This window comes from Ischnura elegans, chromosome 4, assembly GCF_921293095.1.
Source record: "Ischnura elegans chromosome 4, ioIscEleg1.1, whole genome shotgun sequence".
Classification (NCBI taxonomy): Eukaryota; Metazoa; Arthropoda; class Insecta; order Odonata; family Coenagrionidae; genus Ischnura; species Ischnura elegans.
The window spans coordinates 111,078,039-111,097,384 of NC_060249.1; the positions used below are offsets into that span (position 1 = coordinate 111,078,039).

The 19,346-nt window shown below is 35.8% G+C and overlaps 1 protein-coding gene across 1 annotated transcript in view; it reads right to left on the reverse strand.

Moving 5' to 3' along the window:
• LOC124157890 overlaps positions 1-19,346 on the reverse strand; it is a 156,136-nt gene that overhangs the window by 45,842 nt on the left and 90,948 nt on the right. Inside the window, exons 3-4 of the mRNA XM_046532956.1 lie at positions 13,316-13,524; positions 9,224-9,359 (exon numbers count right to left, since the gene is read on the reverse strand). Coding sequence (XP_046388912.1) covers positions 9,224-9,359; positions 13,316-13,524 — 345 coding nt within the window. The remainder of the gene's footprint in view (positions 1-9,223; positions 9,360-13,315; positions 13,525-19,346) is intronic.

Genomic DNA, 19,346 nt, shown 5'->3' on the forward strand with positions numbered 1-19,346 from the left:
CTCTCCCCCATCTGACGGGAAACACCGGCGGGGGATAAAAGGGACTTCCCCCTTCGGGATGAAACGAGGCACTGGCGGAAGAAAGGGAATCATTTCCGCCGCGAAGAGCACGGTGGCGCGGAGCCATGGATTTTCGGAAAGGAGACGATGCCCTCGCAGACTGAAAAAATCCAAACAGTTTTGAGGTAAAAAAGAGAGGCCCAAAAAGAATTTGGGAACACTTGCAAACTTGCAATGCCTTCCGGTCTTTGACATGCATGCATGCATGTCGAAATGCACTTTTCCTTTGTAGTTACGCCATTCTCTTTTTTTTTATTTTCCGTTAGGCATATTGTTCTCTCACTTCTAGGCGAAATAAAATTGGAGGTAAGCATAGAGAAAGTGGAAAATAATGAACCTAATCTTGGCTCTAATATTAGTGACCTAATCCGGCTCTCTAATATTGCGTGTTTTTATATTTATTAAAATTATTAGTTATTAGGAAAGTAGAGTACACATTTTTCTCGGTTTATGCCCTTAGTAGGAGTATAGAATAAAATGAAGTGAAAAAAGGAAAATTAAAGTGCACCTAATTAACTCAATGAAGTGTACAAATTTGTTTTATTTGACGACGAGCCTCGTGTTTTCGGAATGTAGACAGTACCCTCGCAGACGGAAAAAAAGAAAACAGTTCTGGGGTAAAAAAGATAGGTGGAAAAAGAATTTGTGGAACGCTTACAAGGGTACGTGTCCTTCTCTCTTTGACATGCATGTCAGAATGCACTTTTCCTCAGTAGTTACTCCATTTACTTTTCTATATTTCCCGTTTGACGTATTGTTCTCTTGCTTTGCTGTGAAGCAAAATTGGGGCTAGGTGTATTTAAAAAAGTAGGATAAACAATTTCCTACATTTTCCATTCAGTTTTTTCCTTGGAGAGTATAAACTCAAAAAAAAACTAAAAAACGATAAAATAAGCGTACTTTATGCAATAAATTATGCATACAAATTTGCTTCATTCGACAATTGTTTGAATTTTTTGTATTTTAAGAGGCTAAAGTTATATCAAGTGCGCATGTATACTGATGAAAAATTATAACTTAAAGAAGAAGGTTTAAGAAGATAGTTCAGCATTGATTTCAGTTTAATAATCAATACTCAAATGAACCTTGAACTCCACCATCTCATTAGTATTGTTTTATTTTGCTGCAGATGCTTCATTGATGTTCGAAACGCAGTCACTCACCCGAGTTTCGTGAAGTTATTTTTATTTATCAATAATTTTTATTGCCGATAAAACTGATTAGGATGCAATTTTCTCTGGGAAATTGGGAATTTTGATGAACGATTCAGTAATTATAAAACTCGTAAATTAACGTGAGATGTCGGTAGCTCGCTAAATGTTATTTTGTTCGCATCAATTCAACCTAAAATGTAAGAATATATTTACTGACAGAAAATGAAGATAATTATGCGACGAATTTTAGGTATTTTTTGCGTATTGGAAAATTGATGATTTTAAATACCTCAGCAAATGTATGTCTCATTTCATCATTTCATAGGAGATATTGATAGGGCATTATTCCCAGAAATGAGGTCCAATAGAGCGCCAATAATTTTTATTTCATTCACTAGTTAATACGCGAGCTGCGTTTTGGAATTAGTTAAACCAAAATATTATTCATATGTGGTGTATCTTCTAATAACTAAGCTGGGATAAAGGAATCGGATAGAGGATATTTTTCATAAACTCGTTTTGTACTAGTGAAGAGTGGAACTGTGATATTCCAATCACTTCGTTACCTGAGACTGCTACTTATCAGTAACGGTGATTCTTAACTGTGATTGCGATCACTGACGAGAATTACTCATAAAATTCAGCCGTGTCTTGTAGCGCTGCTATTCCAGATATTTAGTCAAATTCCAATGAATGAATTCTCCGCAAAAGGAAGGAACATACAAATTGAAAAGTAGAAAATTAGGAAAAATGCTTTTTTAAGGGAATACTTCTGATTCTGAGTTAATATTACGATAATTAAGTAAATTTGAAATAGTATAACTAGCAAGCATTAAAACCCAGTCGGCATTTTTAAAAATATTTGATTTTTAAATCGTTCGCTGTATACTACGTAAAGGCTATCTTATTCATATAAAAAGATGAATAAGATATCTTTTATTAAACGTAACATTGTTGGGGTTGGTAGCAGCCGAAGCAATCATTATAATCAGACGTATTCACAGTCGCAGGTATTTCGAGTATTTCTAGCAATTTAGTCACTGGTGGTGATTGCTATTTCTCTTCAAACACAGGTAGCGATATATCGCACATCATTTGGTAGCAGCCTGTTCACCGAATCCAAAATCACAGTGATATCTAGTATTAACTCACTGCTACTTTTCAGGAACGGTGATTAATTCACAGCTAGCGAGCGACATATCTCTCTTCAGTATTTTGTACTAGTCCAAAAGGCTTCTATTATTTTACTCATCATAGTAGTAATAAGAATTTCAAGAAATGCATTTGCTCAATAATTTAACACAATGCGGGATCAAGATCTTTCCCTCCTCATATCCACCCTGACAACGAGTTTCAAGTCTAAAATTATATCCATAAATTTATCTCTTCCACTCCAATTTCGTTTACATTAATCCAATAAATACATTTATTTAAGTACTTTAAAACTTTAAATTTAAAAACGACAATTTTTCACTCATCAGTACCATAACCGACAAATGAAGATGAGATAAATTTTTTTATTGATTCTCAATTATTCTTTGGAAACAATTGTGGATGACTTCTCATCAAATATTAAGCACAATTTTGGCGGCAAAAAAGTGAGGATGAAAATAAAAAAACATCAATTTAATCATAAAAATGTTTCTGTTACGTCTCTTCGTTAAAGCTCTTAATTCTGAGAGTACGCTAACGATAAAAAATATTTCCTGCGATTCAAGTCCAATATTTAACTTCTGTTTTTAGTTTTTTTTTTTCTAATGAGTTATATTTTATTCCATTTATGATTTATGATCTCGAAATTTATTTTCATAAAGACTGATGATTTTGAACAATCCCGCATTAAGTACGACTATGATTAGTGGAATGTTTCCCTTTGTGATGTCCCTGAACGTTATGAACACCCTAAATGCTGTTATTTGTTATTTGTGACTAGGCCTCAACCAAGCCATGAAAAGAAGTTCAGCCTTGTCATGCAGTGAAAAGGAGCTATTATATCGCTAGCTATAACTATCTTATGATCTTAAAATTTGCGCATAGTATGCATAATAAACGAAATGGTGATTAATTCACCATAAGTTGCGGCTATTAACAACAACTATTTGCGTAGGAAAACGGTGGCGTAATGGATATAATACACTGGTGAATTTCATGAAGAATAATCAGGCCATGTAAAGTTTTTGTCAAATTTTACATGACCTGATTACTCTTCAGGGTTCTTACCTACATGACCTCTAAATGATAACACTAAACTAAATTCTTCAGGATTGTCGATTGCTTGAAAGATGTAAAAGTTATACGGAATGTAAAATCCATGTTAATCATTGAACAGGAAATTTTTCTTCTTGATTGGCAACTCTTAATTCAATCTCTATTCTTATTATTTAATCTACTGTTCTGTCTCTTATAATTAGTGTCTTTTTCGTCTATGTACTACAAATGCTCTTCATCACCACGTTTTGAAATTAATGAATTGTTGTAATTGTAAGTGTTAACATTAATCCATTGTTATGGTACTTGCGACATAATTTTTTTAAGGATATTTTGAATTCGTATTATTTAATTTACTCTGGGATTATTGAAAAGAAATTCTCTTACCTGAAGCTTCTCTGACAATATTTTTTCAAAGAAGCTGTCATTTTCTCTCAAATTTGCTGGCAGCAGCTTGCTTCATATTTAAACAGGAAATTTGCATATGCATACTCCAGCTGGGAAATTGCGACAATAATACTTGTATCGATCGAATCAATAGAAAAATATATAATATAATTAATGAATGAGCCGGGATGTACTAGGTGCGTAAACCAATTCATTGGAGGCCAATTCATTGGTCTCATCCTTAATCTTCTCTAACCCAAACAGCTTTATTATTTCTATGAATTCCCTAACCTGTATCAAAACAATTGATACTTTCTTATTTTCTCTGATTTGTCTTAATCTTCAAATCCTTTTGTTACACAAAAATTCCATGATGATAATTTTCATTACTTAGCGTGAAACCCCGGAAAATGTTAATCACTATGCATAGAAACAGGAAAAGTGGTGTAAATCAGCAAAGTCTGTAATATAAACAGCAACCTCTTTAAGAGTGTACGGTGAACTGAAAGGAAAATCAAGCAGAAGGACGAAAAAAATTCTAGAGACTACGAGCGTGCATGCAAAAAGAGAAATGACGGATGAGGGAGGTGGGGGTGTCGCTTGAAGCACCCAGGAATCTCTTGGACTGTTCCATACGAATGGCTCTCGTACGTAGATGCCTTTTTTTATGCCTCAAGGACGGTTTATTTTAGGAAGAGGCGAGTACCTAGGGATTATATCAGCGTAAAAAAATGTAGGTTCATCTGCCTTCATCAAGTATTTTTTTTGTTCTTTGTCCTGGAACGGGCAAATGCATGGAAGGTGTCCCTGACGGCAAATAAAGCGGCCCAAATATGTCACTCGTCTCGTAATTTTTCTTCCGAGATTTGCCGTTAGAACAAAAAGGATTCCGTCTGCTTTTTTGAGAGTGTTAGAACTTGGAAGCTAAAGGATTATTACTTGAGCTGCAAGCATCAAGGCTCTATATCTCAGGGCATATATCAGGGCTTCAGATTTTGATTTTGAAGATATGTGGCAACCGAATGAAATCTCTCCGTATTATTCAAAGCAACGCTTGTGATTCGTCTCGTGAGAATCATTTATAGATTTAGAGATTTACTTTATAATTTCCAATAATTAAAAGGGAATTTGTAGCTTTAATCAAATAAAGACGTCAAATGTGGAAGTGATATAGGCTTTTGATTATGTTTCGCAAAACTTTTATTTGAGAACATTTTGCGATGACATCACCGGTATTTATTTTCTGATGTCATTATGATGTTGTATGCCGTATTTATTTTTTAGATAGATTGATAAAATATTTAATTTAGTCAGCTAAGTCTCGTTTATGATTTATGCTTACCATTAAGGAATTTTTACGGTTATAAGGAGTGTTTAGCAATTTCCTTTTGTATCACTACGCTCTGTACTTTGAGTTCTACATCGAAAGAAAAAAATAAAAGTCCTTATTACATGAATGTAAAAAAAGTATTTGCGTAGATTTCTATAGCGATATTTCTTGGCAATTGGTTTCTTCCATATTTTAAAATTCATAAGAAAACTAAAGGATTTTTCCTAGTTAAATTAGGCTTGCGGTGTAGTAGGTATATAAATATAAGTACAGGTATATGAAGAATCGAACACTAAAAGGGTTATGAGCATGCTGCTCATGTTAAAAATATATTCACATACCCATGTGAAAACAGTGGACAGCCCTCTGTATGAAGAATATGCACTCCTCCAATTTGGTTACCACTATTCGCATTCGTATGATGTAGTTTCCAACAATTTTTCTTAATTGTGCCTCCAACTCCTTTTGTTTCATAAATAATCATCTGCGAGTCGCAATCAAGTGAGTATGTCCCTTGTTAATAGGGAAAAATAATTTTGAGCTGTTGTTTACGACAAAGTGAAGTTCTTTGGTTCCCGGAAAGTCAAGCGTCCTCTTATGAAACGTATTCTAATGTTAAAAGCTGGCAATTAAGTTTAGCTTATATACATTAACGCTAGATGCACTATCTTACTATTTCTACGGCTTTAAAAATTTTTAATGTAAGAGTAATTAAAAGATAGGTAAGATGCAGATAGAGGTAACTATTTAATACATCCATGATTTTACAACATAAGCTTTAGTGCATTAATAAGAGTACGTCAGAAAAGTAATTTTAGCTAGTCACGAAGAATTCGCTGTGTTGTGGCCGCCATAATAAATCATTTTCCATTGATTTTAAATTAAATATAAAAATTCTCCATACTTTTTCTTGAAAATAACCAGGATTGATCTTTTTTTGTAATAGCATTAGAGTTTTTCAGTTTCAGATATGAATCAGATAATGAATGGTACATCTTTGGTCCTATGAACCGGAAATATAATTCAAATATCGTATGGTTAGGTTGTGGTGAAGAAAGACGTGCGTGAGGTGGAGAAAGAGTTGTATAACAATAACCCAGCGTTCCCACTTGAAAAATCGACGTAGAACTACATAATAACTACACATTTGGCGTTACTTACAGCCACATCTAGTTTGTATTAAAATAATTAGACATGCTAAATCTGATTACATATTGTCCTCTATGATGTCCTAATTAAAACTTAACATCTAGTACCATCAGCCTTGGTACTAATACCATGGAAATTGAGGAACCTGGGTGACGTAGTAGCCTGTGCAGTGACCCGGAAAGCCAAAAGTCATTGGTTCGATTCCCGGTCCAGGGAAATTTTTTCTCGTGACAATAAATTTATAAAACCTTCATAATTTAAGATTCAATGACATAAATTAATGAGGGAATAGGTCCCATGACAAATTCTTGAGAAACTCCGCATCTTATCATCTTATTGCCACTGTAAACACAATCAATTTTCACAAACTTCATGCGTGAATAAAGATAACTCTTGGACCATTCTATTGGAATGCCTCAAAAACCTGCTCTGTGAAGCTTTTACATAACATATCACGGTTAGTGGTGTAAAATGATTAAGTGATATCAAAGAACAGATTGATTTCATGGTGATGTAACAAGGTACGTTTACAAACCCTGGTCGTACCCATATTAATATATAATAGTGAACTGACAAAGTTTTACTCCTTTATTTTAAACATGTAGAGGTTTCACAAAGTGAAGCCTCAAGGTATTAGTTGTAATTCTGGATTATTAAAGGGCCCTTGTTTTTGTAAAGAGCTATAAGTACAGCATTTTTTAAACTTTTGGAAATATGCCATTTACAAGGTTTAAATTGAAAGTATACGCAGGAATATGTGCTGGTTAATTAATGACTAGTTTTAATAACTTACTCATGATTTCACCAAAGCCAGGATATTTATTCAGAGGAGGGTATTTCACTAATTTAATTATCGCATCTCAGGTTTAGTACCGGTTCGAAACACATTGAATCATGAACACATGAATATCCAAAGCATTCCGTTATTAAATTATGTGTGTATTTAGCGTAACTCTGTTTATTAATACCACAAGTAACATTCAAAAAAGTCATTGAATGCACGAGCTACAATTGGAGCAGTAATAATAACGGATCAGATAGCTCATTAAATGTATTTGATTGGGCTTTCAGGCTACCGGTAACATGCTGTAATTTGTACAGATAACAACTGATAAAGGTTTCTTTGAGTTAATTTTACAGTGTATGTCTTTATTAAAAATTTCTTTTGTCAATTCATCATCGCATGGATGACGTATTAGATTCTAAAAGAGATATATTTTTTTCTTTCAATTTTTATTTGTAATTTATTCGTCGCCCATTGTTTATATTTAATGCCAAAAATATTATTTACTACTAAGACTTTCGAACTGGATAATATTGTTCGATTTTTAACGGTAATAGCGCTCTGCTGAATGCTCTGAAGTTACACTTTGCTTGCCAACAATATCCTTGATGTAAAGTTGGAAAAGTGCCGACAGTGATCTGTATTTTCTTCACGCAACACATTTATTTGGAACATATTAACATTAACATCTCCAAAAAAACTATGCTAAGTGAAAAGTGCTTATTTTATCCTTTAGCACGCAAGGAATCGACCTTGAATTTCTCACGGAGGAGCCTCAAATGTTTTGTAAAGATTCGGTTACAAAATTAATTATAAAATTTAATAATTACTTATGTAATTTTTAAAAATTACATGATATTGAAGGTTTCTTATTTTTCCAAGTTGTTGTCTTCCGTTCTATGCAGATTTTAAGCCGTGGAGCAAGCACTTTGATTTCTCCTCGTAGAACTCTCTCGCCATCTACTTCGTCCACCTACAGAATCCTTGTTTCACCTCGTCATCAGTTGAAATATTTTTTCTACCTATGTGAATTTTCAGGAAATTGAAAAATGAAAATCTAAAGACACCAAGTTAGGTAAGTAAGAAGAGTGGTTTAGAATGTCTTAACCTAACAATTTAAAAATTCCTTCCGCGACAATGAGCCTTATTACCAAGATTATTAAAAGGAGGATCCTCAAGCCAGTCTCTAATCGTGTTGTCACTCACTACGCATTAATGTGTTTACATAATTCGCCACTCGGATCGCTGTTGGACAAAGTGATCCGAGTTTCACGGGGAAATAAGGTCTAATTAGGGTTTTCAACCGCAATTCGTATAAATGATTATGTTATTTATCAAATTACATAAATTTTAAATGCTAACGTTCGCAATTAAAAGCATTATACTCAGTGACATCATGGCATAATTAGCTGTGCCGGAACGCAATTTCCTTAACTTTTAAATAAGTGAAATATTTATTTGTGTGTCCTTTTGTTACAATTTATTATTTAAATTTGAATACAAAATGTTTTTCTCGTAACGCATTTTGTATATTAGAAATTTTGAGGCAGCAGAATTTTAAAAGTGCTATTTGACTATTTTGCCTTTTGTTAAGCAGTGCCGGAACGGCGTTCCGGCACCATGACACTTCTGAAAAATATTGGAAAATAGTGGACCGCACGGCACTCATCACTGCGCCGCGGACATTTTAGAAAACCGATTAAAATGCTACTGAAGTGACAACAAAAATCACTCTTATTTGGGATAGATCGGGCCTCTTCCATGCAGTCCCTTTTCTTATGTCAGAACGCACTTGGCAGCATTCATTATCGACGTTTTTCAAAGGAGCGACCACTACGACGTGAGTTTCGGTACTACCGAAGGTCACCGGTGCCCGGTGTGTTCAGAAACTGCCTCCAATACCATTCTGTAATGCCAACTATTGATAACAAATCCCATGGCGGAAGAAATCAGCAGTATCCTTACTTTCTGGACATACCTCGTACAATGGCAATGGTAGTGAAGGCTCACGCTTAAAATATTAATTCTGCAGGACAAAAAGAAAGGCCAATACATGATTCACTGCGAAAACATACGGTTGATATAGGTTCTGTGTGATTATTTAAGAAATGGAATAGTTCAGAAAGACAGCATATTACTGGGAGCACTTACGGATGACGGTGATGACCTCATCGTTGGAGGGCTTGGTGTAGATGGGCGTCTCCATGGAGACTTCGCACGAGTAGACGCCGCTCGCCTCCAGCTCCAGGCCAACCAGTCGGATCTGGTGCTCGTTGCTTCGACTCCACTGATGCCATTAATTTGCGCCAGGATACAGCACATGAAGGATGAAGATAAGAAAATATGATTGAGTATAAAATGGATAATTATTTTACCTTTATTAACAATATATATATATAAAATATCATGTAGGTAAAAAAAATAGTCATATATGAACATTTTTCCCCTAACCAAAAGGGATTTTTATTGAACAACCTGTCTTTCAGCGATCACTACTTCAAATTTGTATCCTACTAGCATGTTCACAAATGTTAAGTTTCATAGTATCGGGACGACAGGTCAGTTACTTTCATTCAAAATAACGATAGTCCAGCAAGTATTGACTGAATGAAGCTTTTCTAGAATTAAAAAACGTATATTATCCAAGTAAAATAAATATTTGCTACTGTTATTCTGCAAGCGTATGTCTCTTAATTCTGAGGAAGAGGCAGGAAAATTTTTTCCGGGAAAGAATTTCCGTCATGACTTACTGCACAGTATTATATAGCTGTTTATTGTCTTAGTACCTATATCCAAGGATAGAAATTTCCGACTACATCTGGAGATCATCGACTCTGAATTGTATCTTTTGATCTGGAATGTCGTGCGTAACTCTTCAGATCAATTCACTCTAAATGAGCTGAGAGATCACACTTCATCGAATTGGATCCCATCTAGAAATCCATGGATTCGTTCCCTTTGGTAAGCCAGTCACAGACGCAATGGAGAGTAATCCGAGGGTATCCAGAGATTCCGTGATGGAAAGAGATCCGAAGAAGTTTCTTTGCAATGGAGTTCCTCTCAGCGGGATATACCCTCAGATTAACAGGGTCAACTAAACGTGCCCTGGGTGTTTAGCTGACTTTGCAGTTGGAGTTAAGTTGACAGCCAATGTGTATGACAAAAAATATTAAATAAAGCGATTCTATGTTGTGTTATTTTTAAGAGCGTTAAAACTTGATGCCCTACTGGTTAGAAAAACGGAATGAATTACCGATATGGATGCCCTGCCATTTGCAATGATTACTAGCCTGGAAGAGATACCCTATAATATGTACAAATATTCATTGCTGTTAATCGATGTGGTATCTTTAGTTTAAATATCGAAAGAAAAATATGTTTTATTTCACAATCATCAAATACTACATGGCCAGTGCAACTTCCTTATAAATTCCGTAGGCTTTTTATTTGCAGTAGTTATAAACGAAGTAGACACTGCAGGTATTGGTTTTTTGCTATTTTTCTAGTCATGTTTTTATTATTACACATATTGATGTTGGGTAATAAAAGATCACATCTGACATTTCTACTATAAATGAATAAGTACAATGTGAATTTGTGCTTGGAACAGCGCTTTTTTCGGGTAGCAATAAAATTAGTAAACGAGTGTATTATTTTAGAAAGTTTCACTTAAAGTATAGAGAAGGTAATAGGAACCACTATTTTGGGCTAATACTTCATCAGCACTTTCATACGGAGGTAACGAATTTCCTTATAACATTGCGGCTTTTAAAACAAAAGACGTCTCTTATTCATTCGTGATTGACAGTAAAATGATACGGATGTGATGGTTATTTATATAGCGTAAAAATCGAAAAGAAAATATTTCTTATTTCAGATGATCACAACCCCAAAATAATTTTAAAAGCCAATAAATGCACCTGAGATATTATCAGACACTACGAAAAACAGTTACTTTTTGTATTCTTAGGAATATCGTCGCTTTTCTCATAGGTGTACTTCAAAAGGAATAGATGAGGCAGTCATTATCCTGCCTGCAGAGGAAGGATAGGTATTTTGAACTAAAGAGGAAATGATTGCAGCCTTGATGCGAGCGGGGGAGGGGGAGAGGCCGAGTGCTCCAAGCGGTGTGGAGTGAAACGCGAGGTCAACGTGGAAGGGTGGTTGAAAGAGGCCTTGACCCAAAGAACTTTTGGACCAGTTTCATTCGCAGTATAAAATTCCTGCCCGTAGGAGTAGCTTTGCAAGCCGTCGTAATTATCCTTCAATTGTTTGGTGGATCACTTCTTCCTCAGGGATGCGTCATACCAGATCAAAAAGGAATCAATTGGTGTTTGAAATTATGTGCCTTGGATATACTATCGTAACATACCTCTTTGCAATACTATTTACTAGATCATGTCAGAAAATCCCCTAAAATTCTCTGGGTTTGTTTCCGATATGCCTTTCTGATACGTTACCATTAGAACATTCTCTTTACATGCAATTAAAAACTATTTCTTTTTACGGTAACTAAATATCAGTATCTGTTTAATATTATACCATTTATACACAGGAATGATAACATAAAATATCATTCATATCCGCTAAGTCATGAATTAGGTGATTCACTATTGTTTATTCCGATATGCCCATATGCGCCACCTTTTAGTTTCCTAATGAGTATCGACATGGTCGCATTTTTAGTTCTCTCATTATGTAATATCTATAAATATTAGTGACATCACTACTCGATTAAAGATAATTCGAAAAATCATTAATAGACCTTGCTAGATCCACTGGGCTTCATTTGGATTCGCCTTTACCTACGACAACTCATTGTGAATTACTAACCAAAAATTTTCAGATGCTCTCGCCAGTTAAACAGGTTATTCCAAAGACTACTTGCTAGTGGTAATTGCTTCCTGGAAGGTCGACTTCAAAGAAAATGGGAAAAAATTTCTTCCTTGGCACGCTACACTAGAGATAAACACCGTGGTGGGACACACCTACACTATTTTTTAAGAAACGCAAAAGCGCCATGAGAAACGAAAGGAGTTGGAAGGAAAAAAATGAGAATCGTAATTGAAAAGCTAATCAAAACTATTTGCAGTGTGTTTCAGGAAAGGTGACTGCATTATCCTTCAAATCGCTCAGTCCTGGTTTGTTTGAAAACTGAATGATATGTTTTTGTTTCTCGCATTCAAGTATTCACTTCCTCGGTGGCAGCGAATGGCTGTATACCTGGCTGCTAATGCAACAATGTCCTTATACACCGTCATTCCTAGCTGTTCAATTTCCGGAACTACCACTGATCTCACTATAAATTTCACACGGCAGAATGGCTGAATACATCGCAAACATTTGGAATACTATTTGTGAATAATGGCATAAATATTTTTCTACCAACGTTCAACTTAAGCCTGAAGGTATCATAAAAGTCGTCGACGTCTTGCAACAACGTCTAGATGTAACAATATATCCTGCGTACGTGTTACAATGCATGCACATTTTAAAAGTTAGCGCTTATTAAAACACTGCGAAAAACATGCCCTTTTTAAAATGGAAAAGAATTTTAAACAACAAGAACGAATTTTTAATGTGCAATTCCTTGCTACTCTGTATTTCATGGTGGATCACGAATTACATTATTTCTGCGCCAAAATTTCAAACAATATCTTGTCCCTGAAAAATTGGGGCTTTCTAACTGCCGTATCATCCAACGATTTAATCGATGGATTTTTTTCTTCAACAGGAAAATCCACCAAAATTGTTGGCACATTAATGCCTGATGTCTGGTTTCGCTATTTAGTGGGCCCTTTCCCTTCCGGTGAGGTGTTTACCCCGCCCCTCCCTTCCAACCCTATCCCTGTCCCAGAGGCATCGACGGGCTCCTATCGCGGCGGTGCCTCTTTCATTGTTCCTTCTGTTCCTTCTCATCCAAACCCCTCCCCGGCGTACAACTCTCGGATTTGGTTCCCAGCCCCGGTTGTGTTGTATCCCTCAGAGGACCCACCTAGGAGTCCTGATCTCTCTGGCGTATGGATCATTCCACAAAAATTTAAAAAACTTTCGCCTCACTTAAGATCATGGTGGAACCTCATACAATGCACAATGTTGCATTACAATATACATGCCAAAATGCACGAGAAGCGTGAACCAACGCCGAAACATAAAAAAAACAAGGGTCCCTAATTCGGTCAAAGTTTTTCTGGCATAAGTTTTGCTTGGATGAAGTTTACTCGGATTCAACGGGGTACTCACGTCTAGCGTTGCGCCGGGAATGGAGAAGTTCCGGAAGGGCGGGTTCCTCCCCCGCACGAACTGGAAGAGTTTTCGGCCTCCGTCCTTGAGCCACTCCACCTTGTGCAGAAGTGCGCGGTCAACGCTGTGGTTGCACCTCAAATCGACCGATCCTCCGCGCACCACGTACGGTGGCGCGTGCAGCTTCACGTGGATACCCCAAGCGCCATCTAATGGAATAGAGATGGAGAGAAATCTTCAATTCGACTCATAATGACACAAAAAAAATCGGTGACTTTTTCCTCACTCTGGGTCATACAAACTTTTAAGCCATGCCAACTGGGTTTTCTGGGTGATGTTAGAGTCAGTTTGATGAAAATAAATATCAATGTCAAAATTAAATAACAATAATATCGACTCACTCTAGACTTCTTCATTGAACTAGAATAGACGATTTGTGTAACCATGGGTGCAGCCAAAAATTAAGGCTGGGGGGGGGGGTTTTAGGCGCAACTAATACCTTGGGGTTTTGGGGTACCTACTGCATACCCGCTAGGGTAAGTGGGAGTTGCGGGGGCCCTCCTCCAGAAAATTTTTAAGATTAATGGTTCCAAATGGCGAGTTTTACGGCTTTATGAGGGATATTTGATTAATCCTAAGACTTTTATATAAGTAATACTAATCCATTAAGTAAAATGGATTAAATTTAAAAATTTTGAGCTCTGGGGGGGTTTTAACCCCCAAACCCCCCCCCCCTCGCTGCGCCACTGTGTGTAACACTCACTCTCTGTTTACGCTGTTATTTAAATACTATTAGTATCGCAAATTGAGCATTAAACGTCGCTATATATGTAATCCAGTCATTTCTCTTTTACTACAAATATCTGTTTAGAGTTTAAAAAACTGCACGTCACCTATTCGATTAACATATTTTCCCTGCAGTTTAGGATGATGCACATAAGAATGAGAGCAACGCTGTCACCCCTCTTTCTTCATGACCTGAGGCTTGCTGGCGTAGTATCTTACTCAGTATATGAGTGCTCCTTAAGATCCGAATAAAGTCCTCAGTGGTATTAAATATCCTCCTCAAATGCATCAAAATATAGCGCTCATTTCATGTTTATTAATTTTTAGCAGAAAAATTTCCGAGAGCTTCGCAAATAAAGTAGAGACGTTTGCCTACTAAATGGTATCGTCATGTTTTGTACCAAATGAGAAAAAAATAGGATTCGCATTCAGCACATTCTGTTTTTTTAATCAGCTCTAAAAAATACAAATTAGGAAGAACAATTGCATTGTCATTTCACAGAGATGATGAACATGCCTTGCCGGCCTCGGTGGCGGTGGGGTAAAGTCCTCGCCTGCCAATCCGTAGGTCGCGGGTTCGAATCCCGCATGGGTCGGTGGTCTCCAGGGCATCTCTCTCTCAGGGTGGTCTCCAATCCAGGGCATGGATGTTTGTGTTGTTCTATTGTTAATGTTGCAACCCCCGCTGTAAAGACCATTCTGTGATGTTTGCGGGGAATTGAGAAATAAATATTTATATTTCAGATACATAAATGGAAAATGTTAGCTGGAAAACGATTGTAGCATCCAAGTTTACACTCACATCATCGTTAGAAATAACAGTAGAAGCTGTGGTGATATTATCATGTACACGAGTAATTTCCACTACCGCAGCATTTCATTTCATTTTTTTGGAAGCGACTCAATTGAATCAAAGATAATAATAGAGTAAAATAAAAATATTTCTCCCTAAATACACCATTAATTAAAATATAATGTAGCTTCGTGGGTTTTCACCATATTTTACGGACTATATCACATACTCATGGAGTGAATTTTACTCTCTACTTTCGTAAGCTACCTTCATGAACATCAAATAAAAGCCAAATTCCTGATGTACATTTGTGGTTATTAACATTTTAATGTTTTCCTTGTTTTTCCTTAATGAATAATTGAATGATAATAATGCAGTAAAATAAATACATTACTTCATAAATCCACCACTAATTTAAATTCTAATCTGGTTTCGTGGGTTGCACCATTTTTTATGGATTACATCGCATGCACGTGGACTGACATTTACTCAGTAGCTTCGTCCGCTAACTTCATGAGCATTAAATAATAATTCATAGTTCACAGTTTCTGTTGCTAGCATTTTAATTTTTACTGGCATTGCCATTTATGAACAGATGGAGTGATTGCATACAGCATACTCTGAATGTGGAGGGGAATACACATGGGTGAAAAAAAGAAGAATGAGCTCCCATTTGATCAATCGCATTTATACCGCAGCGGCGTCTTCAAGTTATTTGATAAAAGAGGCGCATTTGAAAGGTAAATTTCCTCAAGGGCTCACTTTGGGTTTCTGAGAGGAAGTTTTACTCCCCCCACCTCCCCGTCTCTCTCGCTCTCTCTCTCTTTCTTTCTTCCTCCTCTTGTGTAAGCTCTCACATCTGCGTGCGACGGCGGGAATGTAGATTTGAAGAGGACGGAATTTTTCGCCGGAAAGCAGGGGCGAGATTTTAATATTCCCCGATTCTGTTGGCCGTTCCAAGCGGTAGACTTGAAGAATATGTCTCGCTCTCCCTCAATTCAAATTAATTTTTTTTTACACATATATATACCCCCGGAAGAAAGGTTTATATCCTTCCATCCAGTCGTCACTTGGGACTTTTTTCTGAATGACGGGTCATGAACACCTTTCAAGAAGACCTCATTTATTGTCTCCGCTCTTGGAACTGGTGGGCGTGAAGAGTGGGCGATTTCGAGTTAGAGAGGGAAGGAATGTCAAGGTGAGGGAATGCGAGATATTTTTTTTATATAAAGAAGTGTTCCACCCCAATCACATCCCTTTTCAAGGTTTCCCCCTCTCCACCCTTTTCGTTCATTTGGACGATTCGGGAAATTAAACTCTTCTTCTCTCGAGAACCAGGTCTCTCCGAAGGAATAATAAAAAAAAACGTAATATGCGGAACCTTTCCATCCCGAGAAGAGTTTTCATATTTTTTTCCTCAAAATTATCATTTGTAACTGAAAAGCGGAGGGTAAAAGAAAATTTCTGGATAAATTACTATTCATATCGCCGGCAGAGATGAAGATTTTCTTTTATAGACGCTTGTCCCCGTGATAAATGTACGGAATCCTTTGATTGGATTATTTTTTTCCCATGCTTTTCCAACCAAAATGACTTGCTTTCTGAGATAACGCGCGATTGTGTCAGATAAACCAAGTGTTGATGCAATCCAGGAGTTAAAGTAAAATATTCTTTTCATCCACCGCAAAGTGTCTTCAAAAAGGAAATAAAATTTTCACGTTAAAGGTATTATTTGCAATGGAAAAAAGTTCAGTTTGTCAAAGAGAAATTGTGACTGAAAATTGTAAATATTTCCGACAGAATAATTTTGAACTTCTCTTGAAAATCGACTCAGTGCCAGAAAAGTGAAATTTCCATAAATAAAAATCAGTATGAAATGTGCATGAAATCATTAGTGAGTAAATTAAATAGCTAATATTTAATTCACGTTCAAACTTCACCAATAATGGCAGTAAATAATGAAGTGACTAGACATCGGAATAAATGTAAAAAATAGCCAATCAGTTATTTACAGAGGACTATGAATGCTAATTGCATAAAAATATGCAAAACTAAGGATTAAAATCTGATAGTTGTTACTTCTACTTCTCATTAATGTATTTAAAAAAAATATATCCCTGGTCTTCTTAGAGTCAATCATCAGTTTTTTTAGGAAATCGCTGAAGCTCTTAGACACAGAGGTATGAAATATTTTTTTGCTTTTATTTAGTTAGTTGTAATTGATTATCCAGATGCTGTTTAAAATAATTGAGTTGGTAAGTAATATATATCTCTTGGCTTATTTACTTTGTAGAAATTGGTTACTTATATGCTGTTTGAATAAATTAAGTGCAATGTACTTACCTACGTTACTTCAGATTTAGGCCTATGCTTTCAATACCAAAATATACTGTATTAAATTTGAAATTCTACGTTTATATCCTGAAAAATAGCTTATTTTTATAACAAAGGCGTTGTTGAAAAAGTACCAAGCTTATTTTGTTTTGTTTTTTAGCTAGATAAAACTCATTCAAAATAAGCGCCACTTCATTTATATAGAGAGGACTTCTTGCAGCAAATAATTATATATATTTTATTCGGCATCAAGCATATCGCAAGACAAGTGGAATAAATAAGCCTTTTTAATTATAATGTGAAATAGTCACAGAGAGATGTAGATAAGGGAAAATGAGAAAAGCATTAATTGAGATTCTGTGGCCACCTAGGTAGGGCATACATCTTTCACTGTGGTAAAAGCACATGGATCGATGATCAGACCCAAGGCAGCTAGAGGAGTTCGCTTATATCAGCAGCTGGGCGACTCACCAGCATCAAAGCCTCGTCTTAGCACTTTCTGGATGTGCTCTTTGAATCACAAGTTGTTTGGAGGGAGGGCCCCTCAGGATGAACGCCTTACAAACAACAGTTGGCAACACACAAGGAACGCCGAATTGGCAAGACGAGAACTCTTGAGAATTTAAATGTATCTAATGCCACATCTATATTCATCATTGAGTCTTGCAAGGCTTATTTGTCACACCACAGTTTCATGTTGTTGTTCCGTTGTTTATAAAACGCACGTAATTTCCTCTCATTTGAACCTGAATTTGACTCACTTTTGCTTTGAAAGTAACAGCATACCTAACGACAGGGATAAAAGAGGGTTACTTTGTTTCTGTCAACAACGAGTTTGATATTTTAGACATCCGCGTATTGGAATAACCCTATTCATACCATTTCTTTGTCCACGCAAGGTTTCACAGTTAATGAGAGAGTTGAAAAATCGTTATACTCATCATTTCAGAGCCACCATTTTTACAGTACTGGTTAAGCCTAATTCTACCTCAGAATTTGAGCTTTATCTATGTAAGATACTACCGCTCAAGCGATCTGTAAACAATATGGCATAGGATTATGAATTAAAGCGTGCAAGTGCAAGTATGCTTATAACGACTAACTCAATGGGAAATATATCTGTGACGTTTCCAAAGCATATTTTCTTAACTTTATCTTGCTTTACCACAAATGAAAACAGAATTCTGAATCTCGTAGAAGTGCTTTCTTGCAAAATTTCAATGATATTTACACACCAAATTAAATTTTATGTGTCGAGAGATCGCTTAGTGACGAGTGTTTTGTTTAATATCTGCAAATTCAATGAAAACACTCCCGTATATCAATTATCAATAGACATGTATCGTGTAAAATCAATAATGAACTCCATTAGTCATTAAAGTTATGCAAAGTTATATAAAGTTATACACAGGTACACGCTGTGAGAAGCAAACAAGATTCTTGTCGTACAATTTGAAAAGAAATAATATACGATGAGTTCTCCCACAGATACTGAGAAACTGATTTAATACAATAATTTTACATCAATTAATAATGTTATTTTTTAGATATCCTATTAATACAGTGCCTCTCGATTACTTTAAATATATTTATTGAAAACATACCATCACCCATATCCATAAGGAATTGTATTTATTATTACTACTAATAATTTTTAGAATAGGATATCCATTAACTGGTTCGTGTGAAAAAAACCCAAAACTTGTTAATATTTATTAAAAATAAAAAAATGATTCTTGACTTAAAATTTTTAATAAAAAAGTATTCGAAGCAAAGTAAATTAAACTGAATCATTTTCTCTATAGAAGATTTTTAAAAGCTTGGACTACTAAAATAATTCCTTCATTATAATAACCTTCAGAACACGTGAAAATATCTTTTCCGAAATTTCTTGTAACATTTGCGGCGCTCTCCTGTGGGAACATTAAGTGACACTGATTGTGAATAAAAGGTATAACAAGTCGTAGAAGTTTATGGGCTCATATATTTTGCCTGATATCACTAAATGGAGAACACATTTATGAACAAAAAATTAAAAAAAAACACTTTGAATATCTTTGGAGGTACAACAGAGGTTTGCTCCACCAGGATAGCCTTCAAGAAGAAAAAAGTTTCTGC